This window comes from Schistocerca americana, chromosome 11, assembly GCF_021461395.2.
Source record: "Schistocerca americana isolate TAMUIC-IGC-003095 chromosome 11, iqSchAmer2.1, whole genome shotgun sequence".
In the NCBI taxonomy this organism is placed as follows: Eukaryota; Metazoa; Arthropoda; class Insecta; order Orthoptera; family Acrididae; genus Schistocerca; species Schistocerca americana.
The window spans coordinates 112,300,477-112,321,266 of NC_060129.1; the positions used below are offsets into that span (position 1 = coordinate 112,300,477).

The 20,790-nt window shown below is 42.6% G+C and overlaps 1 protein-coding gene across 2 annotated transcripts in view; it reads left to right on the forward strand.

The window, feature by feature from the left end:
* The window catches only part of LOC124553975, a 186,533-nt gene that overhangs the window by 82,283 nt on the left and 83,460 nt on the right, over window positions 1-20,790 (forward strand). For both annotated transcript variants that reach the window (XM_047127999.1, XM_047128000.1), the window contains exon 7: window positions 12,252-12,314. In XM_047127999.1, the coding sequence (XP_046983955.1) occupies window positions 12,252-12,314 (63 nt within the window). The remainder of the gene's footprint in view (window positions 1-12,251; window positions 12,315-20,790) is intronic.

Below are 20,790 nucleotides of genomic sequence, written 5' to 3' on the forward strand. Positions count from 1 at the left end.
TTCTCTAAGCTTACAAGTGCTAGAAACGTAGATTTGCCTTTTCGTAACCTATCTTGTAAGATAAATCGTAGGGTCAGTATTGCCTCACGTGTTCCAACATTTCTACGGAATCCAAACTAATCTTCCCCGAGGTTGGCTTCTACCAGTTTTTCCATTCGTCTGTAAAGGCTTTGTGTTAGTATTTTGCGGCCACTGATAGTTCAGTAATTTTCACACCTGTCAACACCTGCTTTCTTTAGGATTAGAATTATTATATTCTTCTTGGAAACATAGTAGTTGAATATGGAATGGGGGTGACGGGTGAAAGAGGAAGCCACCTGGTAGAATTTTGCACAAAGCATAACTTAATCATAGCTAACACTTGGTTCAAGAACCATAAAAGAAGGTTGTATGCATGGAAGAAGCTTGGAGATATTGACAGGTTTCAAATAGATTATATAATGGTCAGGCAGAAATTTAGCAACCAGTTTTTAAATTGTGAGACATTTCCAGGGGCAGATGTGGACTCTGACCACAATCTATTGGTTCTGAACTGTAGATTAAAACTAAAGAAACTGCAAAAAGGTGCCAATTTGAGAAGATGGGACCTGGATAAACTGAAAGAACCAGAGGTTGTAGAGAGTTGCAGGGAGAGCATAAGGGAACGATTGACAAGAATGGGGGAAAGAAATACAGTAGAAGAAGAGTGGGTAGCTTTGAGAGATGAAATAGTGAAGGCAGCAGAGGATCAAGTAGGTAAAGAGACAAGGGCTAGTAGAAATCCTTGGGTAACAGAAGAGATATTGAATTTAATTGACGAAAGGAGAAAATATAAAAATGCAGTAAATGAAGCAGGCAAAAAGGAATACAAACGTCTCAAAAATGTGATCAACAGGAAGTGCAAAATAGCTAAGGGGACAAATAGCTAAGAGGAGAAATGTAAGGGTGTAGAGGCTTATCTCACTAGGGGTAAGATAGATACTGCCTACAGGAAAATTCAAGAGACCTTTGGAGAAAAGAGAACCACTTGTATGAATATCAAGAGCTCAGATGGAAACCCAGTTCTCAGCAAAGAAGGGAAAGCAGAAAAGTGGAAGGAGTATATAGAGGGTCTATACAAGGGCGATGTTCTTGAGAACAATATTACAGAAATGGAAGAGAATGTAGATGAAGATGAAATAGGAGATAGGATACTGCGTGAAGAGTTAGACAGAGCACTAAAAGACCTAAGTCGAAATAAGGCCCCGGTATTAGACAACTTTCCATTAGTACTACTGAAAGCCTTGGGAGAGCCAGCCCTGACAAAACTCTACCATCTGTTGAGCAAGAGGTATGAGACAGGCGAAATGCCCTCAGACTTCAAGAAGAATATAATAATTCCAATCCCGAAGAAAGCGGGTGTTCACAGATGTGAAAATTACAGAACTATAAGTTTAATAAGTCACAGCTGCAAACTACTAACCCGAATTCTTTACAGACGATTGGAAAAACTGGTAGAAGCCGACCTCGGGGAAGATCAGTTTGGATTCCATAGAAATGTTGGAACACGTGAGGCAATACTGACCTTACGACTTATCTTAGAAGAAAGAGTAAGGAAAGGCAAACCTACATTTCTAACATTTGTAGACTTAGAAAAAACTTTTGACAAAGTTGACTGGAAAACTCTCTTTCAAATTCTAAAGGTGGCAGGGGTAAAATACAGGGAGCGAAAGGCTATTTAAATTTGTACAGAAACCAGATGGCAGTTATGAGTTGAGGAGCATGAAAGGGAAGCAGTTGTTGGGAAGGGATTGAGGCAGGGTTGTAGCCTATCCCCAATGTTATTCAATCTCTTTATTGAGCAATCAGTAAACAAAACAAAAGAAAAATTCTGAGTAGGAATTAAAATCCATGGAGAAGAAATAAAAACTTCGAGGTTCACCGATGACATTGTAATTCTGTCTGAGACAGCTAAAGACCTGGAAGAGCAGTTGAACGGAATGGACAGTGTCTTGAAACGAGGGTATAAGATGAACATCAACAAAAGCAAAAAGAGGATAATGGAATGTAGTCGAATTAAATCGGGTGATGCTGAGGGAATTAGATTAGGAAATGAGACACTTAAAGTAGTGAAGGAATTTTGCTATTTGGGGAGCAAAATAACTGATGATGGTCGAAGTAGAGAAGATATAAAATGTAGACTGGCAATGGCAAGGAAAGCGTTTCTGAAGAAGAGAAATTTGTTAACATCGAGTATAGATTTAAGTGTCAGGAAGTCGTTTCTGAAAGTATTTGTATGGAGTGTAGCCATGTATGGAAGTGAAACGTGGACGATAAATAGTTTAGACAAGAAGAGAATAGAAGCTTTCGAAATGTGTTGCTACAGAAGAATGTTGAAGATTAGGTGGGTAGATCACGTAACTAATGAGGAGGTTTTGAATAGGATTGGGGAGAAGAGAAATTTGTGGCACAACTTGACTAGAAGAAGGGATCGGTTGGTAGGGCACGTTCTGAGCCGTCAAGGGATCACCAATTTAGTACTGGAGGGCAGCGTGGAGGGTAAAAATCGTATAGGGAGACCAAGAGATGAATACACTAAACGGGTTCAGAAGGACATAGGCTGCAGTAGGTACTGGGAGATGAAGAAGCTTGCACAGGATAGAGTAGCATGGAGAGATGCATCAAACCAGTCTCTGGACTGAAGACCACAACAACAACATATTCTTCTTCAAGTCTGAAGGTATGTTGCCTGTGTCATACATCTTGCTCGCCAGGTGGTAGAGGTTTGCCTTGGCTGGCTCTCCCAAGACTATCAGTAGTTCTAATGGAATGTTGTCTACTCCCGGAGCCTTATTTTGACTTAGGTCTTTCAGTTTTATGTCAAATTCTTCATGCAGTTTCATATCTCCCATTTCATTTTTACCTATGTCCTTATCCATTTCCATAACATTGCCCTCAAGTACATCACCCTTGTATAGACCCTCTATATACTCCTTCCACTTTCCAGCTTTTCCTTCTTTTCTTGCAGACAATATTAACATTAAAATAGCAATTTTTGCAGTTACCCATAATGAAGGAAGCTGCATATATATACAGTGAGATCTTGATAAGATTTCAATTTTGTGCAGATATTGACAACTTGCTCTGTATGTTCAGAAATGTAAAATTTTGCACTTCACAAAACAAAATAACATATTATTGTATGGCTATAATATCAATGAGTCACTATTGGAATTGGCCAAGTCATACAAATACCTGCCTGCAACATCTTTTAGGGATGGAATGTGTAGGCAGACAAGGAAAAAAATTCTTGGATTTTTCCCGGATAAAAATACTTTTTTCTGGGCAAAAATACATATTTTCTTGGGTGAAAATATACTTTCTTTGTGTTAAGTGACATTATATTTTGCCTGGCACTTCAGGAAACGAAACCCAGCAAAAAAGTTATGCGTTTTGGAAACATCTTTGATGTGTAGCAGTGCGTACACTGCACATTTTCATATCACAAAAGTATAAATATGAATTCCACGGCCGGCCGAAGTGGCCGTGCGGTTAAAGGCGCTGCAGTCTGGAACCGCAAGACCGCTACGGTCGCAGGTTCGAATCCTGCCTCGGGCATCGATGTTTGTGATGTCCTTAGGTTAGTTGGGTTTAACTAGTTCTAAGTTCTAGGGGACTAATGACCGCAGCAGTTGAGTCCCATAGTGCTCAGAGCCATTTGAACCATTTTTTTGAATTCCACGAAATATAACACATTAGTTTCCGAAGCCTGCAAATCGAGATTGCAATGTGCTTTCGTCAGCCACTGATAGCCCATGTCACATAATCTTGTGAACAAATGAAAGCAGACGTTCAGAACATATGACACGTGATGCAGTCAGCCAATAGCAACATAACTGTTAAGCAGAGCAAATACCCAAAGGGGAAAAGATTGTGGTTAACACGATTGATCTTGTATAAAAGGAAATTTACTTTGAATATAACACCTCTCAAACCACCATTTGCAATATGTTCCCAAGACCTTTAAGAAAAACAGTTGCAATGCCACGCTCATTGAACGCAGTTCTTATTAATAGACTGCGGATTTTAGGTAAAAACCTATTTTGCTCCTGAGTTCCTGTTTGCATAAAAATTTCTACTTATGTGTTTCATGACTATTTACACTTAATAGCGTTAATTCTATAGGACCTAAAAAAACCTATTTCGACGTTAGTGCCTATATTTGCCTATTTCGGCTTTAATATCCTAAAAAGTGCCTTTTTCATCATATAAGACAGTGGCTCCAAGTTTTTCCACACTATACGACAGATGGAAAAAAAATATTTTCTGCCCAGCGTGCAGCAAGGTGGCTAGTTGATACACGCTCATGCTTCGTATTCTGCTAACACTTCGGTCTTTTTTTATTTTTTTATATCGCTATCCTTGTTAATACCAAATACTCTTTATAGCTGTTCTATTATTCATATGTAAAAAATAGATCACGGATCTTTAGGTTAAAACCTATTTTTTTCCTAAGCTCCAATTTGCATATAAGTTGGTACTTATGCGCTTCATGACTAACTAAACTGAGTACCGTTAGTTCTATAGGACCTAAAATGGGGTATTTCGTCGTTGACGCCTAATTTTGCCTATTTCGGCATCAAAAGCCTAAAAAATACCTATTTCTTTAATCTGACATAGAGTTCTTGTGTTTTCAAACATTAAAAAAAGGAAGTAAACTTAGGGCTTTACGTCTCGTCGAAGGCGAAGGTCGTTAGAGACTGTTTACAATTCCTTTGCTTGCCTTACTACCAACAGCACTCGGCACGGTTGAATGGTCATCCGTCCAAGTACGCGCCGAGCGCGACAGTGTTTAACTTCGGTGAGCGAATGGGAACCGGTCAAAGATTTGAGTTACACATTAGAATCGAACGTGGGAGTACTAAATGCTATATTTGAAAATGTTTCGTTCGTAGTATTCTGGCCAGCTGTGTATTTTCGCAAAGAAACGGTTTCATAGACCTTAAGCTGAGCACGGATTAAAAAATCACAATGTTAATCGTAGACGCCCTCTATAGCTAAATTATTGCCCTTCGCACATTTTCTCGCTGCTGTCTACAGGCAATCCTATCAAACTACTGTGTTTCGTGAAAGGTATTATACATGAATTTTCCGGTTTGAAAAATAATTTGCCAGTAGTGAGCTGTTTTGATCTGAAGCACCAGTAGATTCCATTCGCTTGTTCAGAAGGGGCGGCCATCTGTCAGGTGCCGTATGTCCAGCAACGAGTACGGTACTTTCCCTACCACTCCCACGCACCGCAGTAAAAAAAGAAACAAAAAAAACAAAAACAAAAAAAAAAAGAAAAAACGGGTTATCGTTCACTTTTTCCCAGCGAAAACAAATCAGTACTGACAAGCGCCATAGTTCTTCACTAGAAAACCTAGGAAAGATTTTGGTTATTTATTGTGAAGCCAACTATGGTCAGAATATGTGAAACTACGAATGTATTAATTAAACAATTCCCACATCTTTTTTACGGAGATCTTTATCTTGCAGGAACTCAAAAATATTTGGAGTTATGGTCAACATTAATGTTGTAGATTGCTGTGCTCTGTAACTGTGTAAATATTCATTCTCCTTGTTTTAATGACTAATAAGATGTTCGTACTGTCAACACTGTGTATTTTAATTTATTTTTATTTTCTCTACATCATTTTTATTAGAGCCTATTTTAGGTTTTATATAGCCTAAATGAACTACTGAAGGAGCCTATTTTAGGTGCCTGAAACACACTTTTTTACGACCTAAAAATTCGTGGTCTAGTTACTAGGTAACACACAGTCTTTCTCATAAAGCCTTTGACTCATTTTGCTGTCGGCAAATGCTTATGTATGCACTGTGTTTTGTTGTTGTTGTAAATGGCATGTTTTCTTAGCAACTTACATTTTACATTGGTTTTCTCTCATTCGTGTTTTATTGCTGCAGTATTAGTCTACAGTAGTGGGCTAAAGTAAAATTATTTGTTAGTTGTGTCAGTTCTTACCATCAAAATTATAAAAATTTAACTCAAAGCTAAGACAATGAAAAATTTCTGGAATTATAAAAAATTACTGGTTTTTTTCCGGTATTATCCCGAATTTCCCAGTTGTCCTGGAAAGCATGTGCCCTGAGGGATATGAAATGGAATGACCAAACAGATGGCAGACTTCAGTTTATTCGCAGAAGACTGGGGAAATGCAATCCATTTACAAAGGAGATTGCTTACAAATCACTTGTGTAACCACTTGTAGACAATTGCTCAAGTGTGTGGGACACATACCAGATAGAACTAATAGAGGATGTTGAATGTATTCAGAGAAGGGCAGCATGAATGGTCACAGTTATGTTTGATCCGTGGAAGAGTGTCACAGAGGTACTGAAGGAATTGAACTGTAAGACCTGAAGATAGACGTAAACTATCCCAAGAAAGTCTACTGACAAACTTTCAAGGACTGGCTTTAAATGATTACTCTAGGAATTTACTATAACCGCCACTGTATCGCTCATGTAAAGATCGTGAGGGTGAGATAAGAATAATTACAGCACAGGCAGAGGCATTCAAACAATCATTTTCCCTGTGCTCCATTGTCCACAAGTGATTGTGTTGTGTACATAGTTCAGCATAGTCAGCGCGTACACAACTTTCCCACTAGAGCACGCCCCGCTAAGCACAACAACGCAGGCGCAGCGCTCGTCTGTCTCCGCACTACGAGATGGCGCTGTCTTAGAGACGGACCAAGTTCTGCTTCCGCCGATCCGTGTATTAATATGTAACGCAGCCAATGAGATTGCTGCTAACGTAGAACCTATTCTCCTCGCGGATCACACATTAACGCGCGAGGTATTATAACGAGTGTACAGACCTCCGCTTAGTCAGTCTGCATTTGTCTGCACCAGTCTGTACCAGTCTGCATTAGTCTATTGTCAAGTTTCAGTCTGCACCTAATAAGATTATCGTATTCCTGTACATAGCCATGAAGATAAATGTATAGACACTTTGTCAAGTATCAGAGTTATGTGAGAATAAGATTAACGTACCAAGACCAAAGGAACTTCAGATTGTCAATTGTAAATAGCATCCTGAATCAAGTTAAGTAAGGTTTATGATTGTTATTATTTTAATAAACGTGTGTGAAAATTAATCAAGTTCTGTTTAAAGTTGGTCACCGTCAATCTGCTACTCTAAGCATGCAAGTGGCATTTCTATCGTCTGACCTAACGGCAGAAGATAAACACGCCACGATAAGACCACGAGACATATTGCTGACACTCGCCTACTTCGTTAGAGCGACAAGTCAAATGATCTGATGGTGTGTGTACCGAAGGTCTTACAGTATGCACACCACAGATTGGAATGGGAAGAAACCCTACTACTGGTACAATAGGACATGCGCTCTGCCATACACTTCACGGTTGCTTGCTGAGCGTAAATGTAGATGTAGATGTGTTGAAAAAAAGGCACGCACCTACACGCGTGACTCTTACTGCGTGGGCAGTGAGTGTGGTCGCACAGCAACTAGGTGTGAGGAGCACAGGTGTAAATGCACCTTAACTCTTTCGAACATTGAGAGGCTTACTAAAAAAATGAGGGTCACTTACTTGTATTTAAATTTTTACTGCTCAGAACAGAATTGTACGAAACCATTACCATCTGTTTACAACAACAAAAATAATCAATTTTTGGTAATATAATGTAATTGGATAGATAAAAAAAGTCAATTCACCTTGCACCCGCAGGAGAACGCACACGTAAGAGGAGATTATACTTATGCAAGCTTTCGGAGCCAGTGTCCTCTTTCTTCTTCAGGCAGAAGGATTGAAAGAGAAGAAAGGAGTGAAGGAAAAGGACTGCAGACGCTTAGAAAAAACGGGTAGATTTTGGAAAAGTCACCCAGAACTGCCGCTGAGGGGAAACTTGCCAGTTGGGATGAGAAGGATAGACTAATTGTTGGGAACTGCACTGGGCTAGATTTGAAAACCTGAGAGCTTAAAGGTGGAAGATCGGATAATATACAAGATGGAGATTACTGGACAAGTTATTAAGAGTGGAAAGCTAAGTGCATTGTACGTAGCAGGGAAGGGAGAGGGATGGCAAAAAATAGACAGGTCAGAAAATGAAAGATGTAGAAAATTAAAATGGAGTGAAGAAAGGAGTAGTTACTGTGGAGAAATGCTGAGACAGAAGAAATTGATGTAAATTAAGGCCAGTTTGGTGGCGAGAACAGAGGACACGGTGTAGCATTAGTTCCCATCTGCAAAGTTCTAAGAAACTATTATTGTTGGTTGGTTGGCTTGGAGAGTGAAGGGAGAAACTGGTGTCTGGAGAAAAAATCCACATGGCACAGGCAGTGAAAGAGGCCCCGAGGTCATGTCAGTTATGTTGTAGAGCTTGCTCTGCAACAGGATGTTGTGTGTCACCAATATTCACCGTCTGACTATTCACGTTCATCCTAACTGATAACTTAGTGGTAGTCACGTCCATGTAAAAGGGCGAACAATGTTTACATAACAGCCGGTATATAATAGCCTATATGATGTGTTGTTTCACATGTGGCTCTCCCTTGATTGTATATGTTGTTGATATAGATGGTGGTAGGAGGGTATGTAGGGCAAGTCTTACAGTGGAGACAGCGACAGGGGTAGGAGCCATAGGGTAGGGAGATGCATGCAGAAGGATCATGGGGTCTAACAAGGGTATTGCAGAGATTGAGAGCGTGATGAGAAACCTATTTTAGGTGTGGTGGGCAAAATCTCTAACAGAATGGACCTCCTTTCAGGAAGTTGTGGCCTTGTCAGAGTAGCTGATTAATACATACAAGACCAGGATAATAGTGAGTGGTAAGTGGTGTGCTGTGAAGTTGTATTTTGGAGGGGTCTGCAGTACCAAGATTGGACGCGGTGGCCTGGTAAGTCTGCTTTTGTATGCTGTCGTGCATTTCGTATTTATATTGTTGAGATTTATCAGGAAGGCATCCATCTCCTCGGCACTGTGTGTCCATACCATGAAAGTATCTCGACACAACGGTACCACCTGGCTGATCGATTTCTCAAAGGTCTCCATAAACAAATTGGACACAGCCGGACTGAGAGGACTGCCCATAGCTACCCCATCCATCTGTTCCTAAAAATCGTTATTGTATTAAAAATAGGTTGCGATGAGACCATGTCTGAATAATCCAGCTGTATGTGTTCGAAAAGTATTGCTGTTCACATAGGCTCGGACGATATCCTTGTTAGTTTTGATGTTGTATCATTATTTATTATGATTCCAGTGAATGAAGCTATCTAATTCAAGAAAAATGGTTATTTTAACAAGGAGGTAGATCAAGCACTTCACCCTGGGGAGAGAATCAGGATCAGTGAGGAACAGTGGCCACACAAGGGAAAGTTTTCCTACTATTCATTAGTAAGATTACACATTGCATTGGGAAAGTGTTTAACAAGTATGGCTTGGAAACTATCTATAGACCCACCAGGAAGATAAGATAATGTTATGATTGGCAAAAGGTGTAAGACTTGCTTTGGCTACAGTGGGTGTATATAAAAGTCCTTGTAGATGTGGACTGGTTTATGTTGGTACCACGAAAGAAATGTTAACACCCATCTGGTTGAACACAAGAATTGCCTCCTGGGACATACGGGTAAATCAACTGTAGCTGAACAAGTTTACTGAAAGGGTGGTCGTGAAATAAAATTCAGTGAGGCAAGTGCCATATCGAAAACATCGCATTTCGTGCTTGCGTTCGTAGAGCGGCTGTTGAGATTTATAAACACCATAATAATTTTCTAAATTGGATCAAATTTTGATGTGTGCCAAAGGCCTGGTCTCCCTATACAATTTCTATCCCACACACTTCCCTATATTACCAAACTGTCAATTTTTTGATACCTCAGGATTTGTCCTATCAACCAATCACTTATTCGACTATATTTCTTAGCCCTTACTTTACTGATGTTGCTATTCATCTTATAACCTCTTCTTAAGGCACTATCCATTCCATTCAGCTGCTCTTTCTAGTCCCCTGCCGTCTCTAACAGAATTAAAATGTCATTGACAAAGCTTAAAATTTTTATTTCTCCTCTCTGAACTTTGCACTCTTATAACTGAAGTCTGGTTTATGTACAAGTTGTATTTTACCCCTGCTCCCTTCATAATTTCAAAAGGTTGTTCCAATCAGCATTTTCAAAAACTAAGTGTGCAATTGCTGTATGCATAGGTTTGCCTTTCTTCATTGTACACAGTCCATTCACATTAATTTGACTGCCACCTACATTTGATGCCAACATGCCATAACCACTCACAGGCAGCAGACGGCAGCACTAGCAGTGGAGGGTATGTAGGGCTTTTCGGGGGTACCAGGAAAACAGTGCAATCGTTATTGTAATGCAGAAATGGACTTTTGTGTTTCCAGATGAAAGCTGGTTCTGTCTCTGTGGCGATGACAGCAATATGGTGGTTATGAGGAGGCAGTTGAGGGCCTGCAACCAATCTATGTGCTACACGCACTGGACCTAGAACTGGAGTTACGGTTCGGTGTGTGATTTCGTACGTCATCGCGAGCACACTCACGGTTATCCCACACACTCCAACCGCAAATTTGTATATCGGTCTGGTAATTCGACCTGTTGTGCTGCCATTTATAGGACAGTATTCCGGTGGGTGTTTTCCAACAGGATAACACTCGCACACATACGGCTGTTGTAGCCCGACATCCTCTACAGTGTATTGACGTGTTGCCTCGACCTGCTCCATCACTCACATTCGGGCCAAGAGTAGAAGCATTTTCAACACGGTTTAGTCTGTAAACTGTTCGTGTGCCGCCACTGTCGAAGTATACCATTCGTGGCAAATGGCAATATCTGAAACCTGACCGAGGGCTGTCGTGTTGCACCACGGGCCACAGATGACCGGGCTGAACGACAGCTGCGGAGACTTGTAGAGTCGAATAGACGTGCAACTATTGAACAACTGACCGCGCAGGTGCACCGAGGGGTACCGACGGTGTCTCCTCAATGACTGGTCGGCAAAAGTTGTCGCGTAGCAGACGCCCGGTACGTGCACCCGTATCGATTGCTGCTCATTGGCGACGAAGGCTGGAATTTGCACATACATTCTGCAACTCGATGTCCACCGAGTGGCGACAGGCGGCCTTTTCGGACGAAATGTGTTTTACGCTCGATCTGATAATTGACCGTTGCTGCATGTGGCACGAAACGTCTCAAAGCAAACACCCTGCGCCGTAGGGGGGAGCGTTATTGTCTGGGTAATGTTTTCGGGACATTATCTCCGTGATATCGTCGTTCTGGAAAGCACAGTGGATCGACAAAATTATGCATCAATCCTTAGGGGCCCTGTCCGTCCCTACACGCAGTTTGTTTTTCTTCGGCTCGGTGGCATCTACCGCAGAACGGTGCGACGTGCTACACGGCTCGCAGTGTATGCGCGTAGTTCAGAGAACACCGGGATGAGGTTACTGTACTCCCCTGGCCACCGGACTCAACAGATTTAAATCCAATCGAGAATCTGTCGAAATCTGTCGGACCACTCGATCGGGCTGTTCACGCTGCGGACCCTCAACCGAGAAACCTAGCACAGCTGTCTGTGGCACTGGAGTTTGATACCATCCAGAACCTCATTAACTCTCTTCCTGCATACTTCGCTGAGATCTGCCCTGTGAAAGGTGGTTCTTCAGGCCTTTGACAGATTGTCACATTATTGTGACTGGACAGTGGAACTTTTAAGATAAGTTCTAGTGTCAGTATTGTCTTGCATGTTTCTACGTTTGTTCAGTACTCGAGCTGGTCTTTTTGCAGTCTTCTTTATGTAATTCATGTCTGTATTTTGCAACCATTACTTGTTAAATTGATGGCTGAGTAATATTCACACCTGTCAGTGCCAGTTTACTTTGGAATGGGATGATTGTTTTTGAAGTATGCAGGCTTTTCACCTGTCTGTTATATATTACAGTTAAGGTGGACTAGCTTTGTCATGGCTTGGTCTCCCAAGGGCCTCAGTAATGCAGATAGTATGTTACCTACTCCAGCGGCCTTGTTTTGGCTTATATCTTTCAGAGCTCTGTCAGATTGATCAGGCAGTATCATGTCTCCTATTTCATCTCCATTTACTCCTCTTCTCTTTCCACAGTATTGTCTTCTGGTTGGTTTCCCCTATTTTGAGCCTCTGTATATTCCTACCAACCACACACCTGCAATATGAGGAGTGTAATGTTTTTCAGCTCATAAGCCCATAACTTCCATCGATTCTTTTACAGGAAAATTCTTCATCAGAGGACTGGAGTAACCATAGCGATCCACTGGCGATAGAACAAACTGTGGTGAGTTCATAAACTGACTCTCATTTATTCATATTATTTTGAGAACACAATGATTGACAGCTTTTAAGTACTTTTTCAGTATTCTGGTTTGGAACAATGGTTATATGTCAAATCTTTATCGAAACACTATGTTTTTTGGTGACATAGACAGTTTCCAGGCATCTGTATGCAGCATATTGTGGGTACAGTTTGCTGAGCAATTTTGAATGTTACCTAATATGTTTTATAAATATGATGTATGGCATAATATATTGCAGCACTAGTGGTCTTACATACCTTGGAGGTTATAACCAATGGTAATTGTTATTCATTTTCTTTTATTTAAAGATGAAATACAAAATTTAGGCCACTTGTTGACAAACTGCCTATTGGCTTCTGTCTCAGGTTCTTCAGCCGATGTTTTTTTGATAATTCTTCTGTCATTTTGCCTGCATTGTCCACCACCAGGAATGGATGGTGAAGTTTTGACAATGCCAGCCCTCATGCTGGCGAAACATGAGAAAAATCATCAAACAAAGGTTGGCCGAACAACCAGAGACAGAAGCCAATGGGCAGTTTGTAAAGGTGAAATACTGTTAACTGTTTTCTGCTCATGTTCCTCAAACTATATGTTCACATATTTATACTTATTTGTAACTATGCATAGAACCAGTTGTTATACTTTGCAAATATTGAATATGTTTGTGTTTTCATAACTTTAAATATGTAACAGTTGAAAATAACTGTGTGTATTACTTGAAGTGTGCATGTACTCCCTTTTTCATGTTTCTTTACACTACATTCCAATATTTTTGTTGTTGGTGTTGTGACATCAGAGATACACCATGTATGAGTATCAATTTATTTCTGGGGAGCATTTTTGGGTTGACTTCTGCGATTATATATATGGGAGAACAAGCCACTTCAGTCAGTCTTTGTGTTTTGCCCTGGAAACATGTTGTAACTCTGTCGGTATGATTTTGATCCCGCAATTTCAATGCAAATGATCATTTTTGGACATGTGATGTGTAATTAATGCCATCCTCAATAAGCATAAGTGAAAAATGTTCTGTGGTTATGCACTGTCTGAGCAGTAGTATCTGGACACTCGTTAGTGAACATTAAAATGGGGTAAGTCCACCCTCCACTCGTATGATAGCTTGAACTCTGCTGGGACCACTTTCAGCGAGGTGTCTTAATGTCTGTGAAGGAATGACAGCCCATTATAGGTGCCAGTAAATGTTCAAACATTTTGACAAACCTAACCATGCTTGCCAAATATTTGACATGTATGGTGCAGTTTGATGTGTTTGTCAAGCATAGATCCTGTTTGACGTGTTGGGAGAAATTCTGATCGACAGAAAGTTTGACGAGATGTCAGATGACGTTTGTGTCAACATTTCGCAGCAAATGTTTATTGAAAAATTGGTTTATTACGATTTATCTCACAGTATCATGAGTTTCCACTACTGTGAAAACCATGATAGAGTATAAAAACAAAATAGCACTAACAATTACCAAAGTGGTAGAGGTATACCAAATCTTTCATAGCCAAAGATTAGGCATGAAGGGTTATGAACAAATTGAATATTTTATGCATACGGTGACATAGGCAAGTGGAGTGGGATGAAATAAAGAAATTGAAGTTATCCGGTTCTTCTGTGGACAGTGTGGGTTATAGGTTTCCAGGTTGCGGTATTTTAACGACTTTTCATTAAAGGACCAAGTAGGAGAAAATACATTTTCGTTTACTTGTGTGTCTTCTTTTTCACTGTCAGGGTGAAGTAATGATAAACAAGTTATTAAACGTTTCAATGTTCATCTGCAGAAAGCTAATGTAACCGTTAGATTCTGAGTGAAACATTCCCATTAACAGGTTTCCAGTTGTATATTTTTCATTTTAAGCTATTCCCTGGACAAGCATAGTGTTATCTTTTTCTTTCAACACAGTGCTGGATGAAATGTTAGAATTGCATTATCTGGGTTTGTAGCCATTTTCACTAGTGCCAAAATACAATATTCACGAACGTTGTTTGCTTCGAAAGTAAGATTAAATTGGCAAGCTCACCTAGTACGTGGACAGGCTTGTTTGGCACATCCGTGGCTAGATAAGAGCGAGCTTGAGAGGCAAGTTTTAAAAAGCTTCATTGTCCATTCGAAGTGAGTTGATGTAATCGTCAGATTCTGAGAGTAGTATTTCCTTTAGAATACTTTCATGGGTGAATCTCCCACTTTGAGGCATTCTCTGAACCAGAGTCTCATTTTCATTTTCATTATCATCATCATCCTCTTCTTCTTCTTCTTCTTCTTCTTCTTCTATAAACACAGTGCCAAAGTCAATGCAAGGACTGTATTGTTTGAATTTGTGGTCGTTCTCACTACTTTCAAAATACAAACGAACACGAGTAGCATCTGCTTCAAAGTGAGGTTAAACTGACAAACATTGTTTGAACATATATGGGCTTGTAACACTTCAGGCTTTCCCGGCAACATCTTGACATGTGGATGCCGGATGTTTGTGACGCTCTGGCACAATATTTTGGCCACGTGACTCGTTGCCTTCTTCAAGTGCTACCTGAGACTGCCGTATTGGAGGATCTTGTCCAGTATTTATGCCCAGAGGGCACTGGGTGCTCTCTCTGCCGTCCGCGCCTGCCTGGCGCTGCTTGTAATGTGTCGTCTCTTCCCCGGTGCTCCCTCGGACGTCCGCGCCCGACTCAGTTGCTATCTGTGGCAGCTGTCTGAGGCCGTCCCGTGTCGGGCATCCCGTTCGCAGTCTGCGCCCGCCTCGTGCTGCTCCTGAGGTTTTGGCCCTTCACTGGTGCTCCCACGGACGTCTGCGCCCAGCTCGTCCACCATCTGTGGTCGTCCCAGCTGTCCGGGGCCGGACCCATGTTTGGTATTCCGTTCGTGGCCCGCGCCCACTTGGTACTGCTCCTGAGGTGTTGGCACCGCCCTGGTGCTCCCACGGACGTCCGCGCCTGCCTCGTCCACCATCTGCAGTTGTGGCAGCTCTCTGAGGCCCGTCCTTTGTCCGGCTCTCCATTCGCGGTCCACGCCCGCATAGCGCTGCTCCTGAGGTGTTGGCATTTCCCTGGTGCTCCGACGGTCGTCCGCACTCGGTTCGTCCATCATTTGTGGTCGTGGCGGCTGTCACAGGCCCGTCCTGCATCAGGAGTTGCGGTCGCGGTCCACGCCCGCCTGGCGCTGCTCCTGTTGTGTTACTACTTCTTGAGGAGTTTCTCGGTTCCTTTTGTTGGGCCCTGATAAGATCCAGAGCCGGACTCCACGCCGAGCTGAGCTGGTAAACGCCGTCTCGGTTTATTAGGTTGTCTGTGACCTTGATGTCGATGGCCTCCTTTATGACACTGTCCCAGAATCTTGCAGTCTGTGTAAAAATTTTGGTGTTGTTGTAGTCCATTGAGTGACCGAGCTCCAGTCAGTGCTCCGCTATGGCAGATTTGGTTGCCTGTCCGAGTCTGGTGTGCCTTTGGTGTTCTTTGCACCTGACGTCCACCTTCCTGGTTGTCTGGCCAGTGTATGATTTTCCACACTGGCACGGGATGTTGTAAATGCCTGGTTTATGTAGCCCCATGTCGTCCTTCACACTCCTTAGCATTGTCCCAATTTTGGAGGGTGGACAGAAGATACTCTTTATATCATATTTTGAAAGAATTCTGCTGATCTTTGCAGAAATAGGTCGAGCATATGGCAGGTATGCCACCTTCGTCGCCTCCTCTGGCTCCTCTTCTGTACCCTGTGGTTGGCTGGTAGCACAAAGTGCCCTTTGGATGTCTGAGGAGGAGTATCCATTTCTGCTGAACACCAGCTGTAGATGTTCTATCTCTGTGGCCAGACTTTCCGCATCCGACAGAGCCCGAGCCCTGTAAACTAATGTTTCCGAGACTCCATTCTTCTGTGCCGGGTGGTGGCAGCTACTGGCTTGTAGGTATAAGTCAGTGTGGGTGGGCTTACGATACACACTGTGCCCAAGAGTGCCATTTGCCTTCCTCTTGACCAGGACATCCAAGAATGGGAGCTGTCCATCCTTCTCTAGCTCCATAGTAAAGTTTATACTTGGTTGGCTTGAATTTAGATGTTCCAAAAAGTCATCTAGCTTCTCCCTGCCACGGGGCCAAATGACAAAAGTGTCATCGACATACCTAAGAAAGCACTTGGGTTGGTAAGTGGCTGATGCAAGTGCCTCCTCCTCGTACTTTTCCATGAAAAGGTTGGCTACCACTGGTGATAAAGGGCTGCCAATTGCCACTCCTTCCGCTTGCTCATAAAATTGACCCCCGTAAAGAAAATACGTCGAGGTCAGTACGTGCTCGAACAGGTCGAGCAGGGCACCGTCTAACTTCTCTCCAATGATACTGAGTGAACTGGTGAGTGGCACTCGTGTGAAGAGCGACACCACCTCGAAACTGACCACAGTGTCAGAGTCCACAGTGTGTAGCTGCCTTAGCCGTTGTAGGAAGTCCTCCGAGTTCCAAATGTGGTGTGCACATTTGCCCACATATGGTGCCAATACCTTCTTCAGTTATTGTGCAACGAGGTATGTCGCTGCGCCAATGTTGCTGACAATAGGTCGAAGCGGGACCCCCTCCTTGTAGACCTCGGGGAGTCCATAGAGCCTGGGTGGTACAGGTGCTTTGGGATGAAGCTTCTTGATGACCTGTTCAGGTAGACCTGTCTCCTTCACCAACTTCCGGGTCTTCTTGTCGCGGACGGCGAACGGAGCACCCGACACGAGACGGGCCTCAAACAGCTGCCACAACTGCGGATGGTGGACGAGGCGGGCGCGGAGTCTGTGGGAGCACTAGTGAGGTGCCGACACCTCAGGAGCAGCACCAAGTGGGCGCGGACCACGAACACAAACGGAATGCCAAATGCGGGTCCGGCCCCAGAGAGCTGACACGACCACAGATGGTGGACGAGCCGGGCGCGGATGTCCGTGGGAGCAGCAGGGAAGGGCCAAAACCGCAGGAGCAGCACGAGGCGGGTGCAGACCGCTAACGGGATGCCCGACACGGGACGGGCCTCGGACAGCTTCCACAGATAGCGACCGAGTCGGGCGCGGACGTCTGAGGGAGCACCGGGGAAGAGACAATACATTACAAGCAGCACCAGGCGGGTGCGGACGGCAGGGAGAGCACCCGGCGCCCTCTGGGCATAAATACTGGACAAGATCCTCCAATACGGCAGTCTCTGGTAGCACTTGAAGAAGGCAACGAGTTACGTGGCCGAAATATTGTGCCAGAGCGACACAAACATCCGGCAGTAGACCCGATTATTCCACGTGTCATGTATGGGTTCAGTTGGAAAATCCGTGGCTAAATAAGAGCAATTTTGTCAAACATGTTTGATATAAATGTAGGATTCTGCGGCCATTGTCACATACAATAAAATTTTTCTGGGTTTGTCGCCACATTGTCAATATATATAAAACTACTGACATTTGGATACCTGTTGCAAGCGACCTTCTTCAGGGTGTTTTCGTTTACTGTTGAGTGAGAAAACTTTGTTTCATTATATACCTGTAGATGTGGCTGTTATCTAATTCTGATAGGCTGCTTAGGATGAAGGGGAGGGTTGTTAGAAGTCCTTCTTGGTGTTATTATTATTTCTTTTCATTGGTGGAAACCTGACAATTTGATTGGTGCCTGCATCACTGCTTGCAGTTGGTGGAAATCGACGAATGGAAAACCGGGGGGGCAGCTGCGACGTGGTGGCGTTTTCCTGCTTTCTAGTGCCGGTCGAAGCACACGAGTACTCTACTTATCTGCAGTCGTTGCGGTCTCCTGTGCGCCTGTATGTGCTGCTTCAAGTGAGCTTACACCCTGTAATGCTGTTATTGCTGGCAGCCGAGACGTCAGAAGTCGGTACCCATCTTCTCTGTTAATGTTGGCCGGTCGCTTGGCTATTTCTATTGCCTCTCTAACCTTCCTCCTGAAAGAAAGAGGCTGTTTTGCCAGTACACATGCTTCACCAAAATCAATCTGTTTGCCGCCCTCATCCTGGTGTTCTGCTACCGCTGACTTGGCGTGCTGTCTTAGTCGGATATATCTTTCATGTTCAGATATCTGTGTGCTGATGGGTCTCGCCTAGATACTCTAATCCACATCTGCACCCGATTTCGTTAACTCCAGCAGCATGTAGTTTGTCAACTGTATGTTTCGTTGTGTGCGAAGAAGGTCTTTTATTCTATTGCTGCTCTGGTAAATCGGTTTGATGTGTGCTCAGTGGAGAATTTTGCCCACCCGTTCAGTGAAACCTTGAACATATGCTAAACAGCGCTATGTTTTGTGCTTCCTTTTGCTCTCCTCTATAGCCTTCATTCTTTGTCACCACAGTTTTATCTATTACTTTCTCCAGTAGTCAAAACAACTAATACAGCAGAAATTGACAGAATACTAAAAATAGAAAGAATAATAATTAGGACATGTATAAATAAACAGTATAAAATAAATGGACATTGGAGAATAGCATCAAATGAAACAGTATATAAGAAAATAGAACCAGTCATGGGAATGATCTGGAAGAAACGCATCTCATTCTTTGGACATCTGATGAGAACTCCAGAAAACAGAATTAGTAAAAAAATAATACAAAAATTGTGGAATAGCAAGAGAGACATTAAATGTATCACAGAAATTAAGGAAGATATATAAGAACTCCAAATTACAGTAGATGACCTAAAAAACAAGACAGAGGAAACCAGAATACTGAAAGACCCGCAAACCAGACTACAAATGAAAGTCAATAAAAGGAGTACAGGAAGAGTGGTCTCAAATGAAGAAAGAAAGAAAATATCTGAAAGAATGAAGAAATATTGGGCAGACAGAAGAGCAAAACACCTTTCATATAAGAATAAACACTAATAATTATATTACTTAAATATCATATAAGTTATTGCTGAGCCAAATTGTATCCCTGTGTAACAACTTGTTTATGACTTTGTATTTTTGACTAGAGTGGTCCAATGAAGGCCATAAAATAAATAATAATAAAACTTTCTCCATAACCTTTGGCACAAAAAATGGACTTAAGGTTTTGTAGTTCACCCTTTAGATGTTCTTCATCGCTGATCCTGTGAGCCCTCTTGATTAAAGTGTGCAGTGTGGATTTCTTCTGCATAGGGTAATGATGGGAGGAGGTATGCAGGTACCTGTCAGTACTGGTTGGCTTCCTATGTACTCTATGGCTCAGTTTACTGTCAGGCTTTCCGTAAACTTCCATGTCGAGGAAAGGCAGCACCCCATTCTTTTCCATCTCCGTAGTGAATTGGATTCTGCTGTGCTGCTGGTTGAGGTGATGGTGGAAATTTTGTAACTCTTTCTCTTTTGTGCCAGTGGTTATGGAATGAAAGTAAAAGATGAAACTGTGGTGACAGAACGAAGGCAATAGAGAGCAAAAGAAAGCATTAAACGTCGCTCTATTTAGCATATGTTTAAGGTGTCACTGAATGGGTGGGCAAAAACCCGGCATCAAACCAATTTTCCAAAGCAGCAACAGAATAAAAGAAGTTCTTCGCACAACGAAAGATACAGTTGATGAACTATATGCTTCTGGAGTTAACGAAATTAGGTGCAGATGTGGATTAGCGTATATATGCGAGACCCATCAGCACACGGATATCTGAACACAAAAGATATATCCGACTAAGACAGCACGCCAAGTCAGCGGTTGCAGATCACCAGGATGAGTGCGGCAAACAGACTGATTTTGTTGAAGCACGTGTACTGGCAAAACAGCCTCTTTCTTTCAGGAGGAAGATTAGAGAGGCAATAGAAAGAGCCAAGCGACCAGCCAACACGAACAGAGAAGACGGGTACCAACTTCCGACGTCTCGGCTGCCAGCAATAACCGTGTTATGGGACGATAGCTCACGTGATGCAGCACATACAGGTGCACGGGAGACAGCAGCGGCCGAAGATACGTAGAGTACTCGTGCTTCGGCCGGCACTAGAAAGCGGGAGAATGGCACCACATCGCAGCTGCCGCCTGGTTTTCCATTCGCAGATTTCCACCGACCACAAGCAGTGATGCAAACACCAATCAAATTGTCAGGTTTCCACCAATGAAAAGAAATAACAAAAACTCCTATAAGGACTTCCAACATCCCTCCCTTTCATCCTAAACAGCCTATCAGAATTAGATAACAGCCACGTCTGCAGGTATATAATGAAACAAAGTTTTCTCATTCGGCAGTAAACGAAAACACCCTTGAAGGAGGTCAGTTGCAACAGGGACTGAAACGTCCCTAGTTTTATATATATTTACAATGCGGTCACAAACCCAGAAAAATTTTATTGAATGTTTGATCATTTATGGGGACCTTTAGAAAGGCAAAACCAGAGAAGCTAGTGGCGTTGAATGCTGGTGTCTGGTGAAAAGTTGACATTCTAACTCATTCCCGAGCTGTTTCATTGGATTTGGTTTAGGACTCGGAGCAGGTAAGTCTATTTCACGAATCTTACAGTCCGTACGCCAT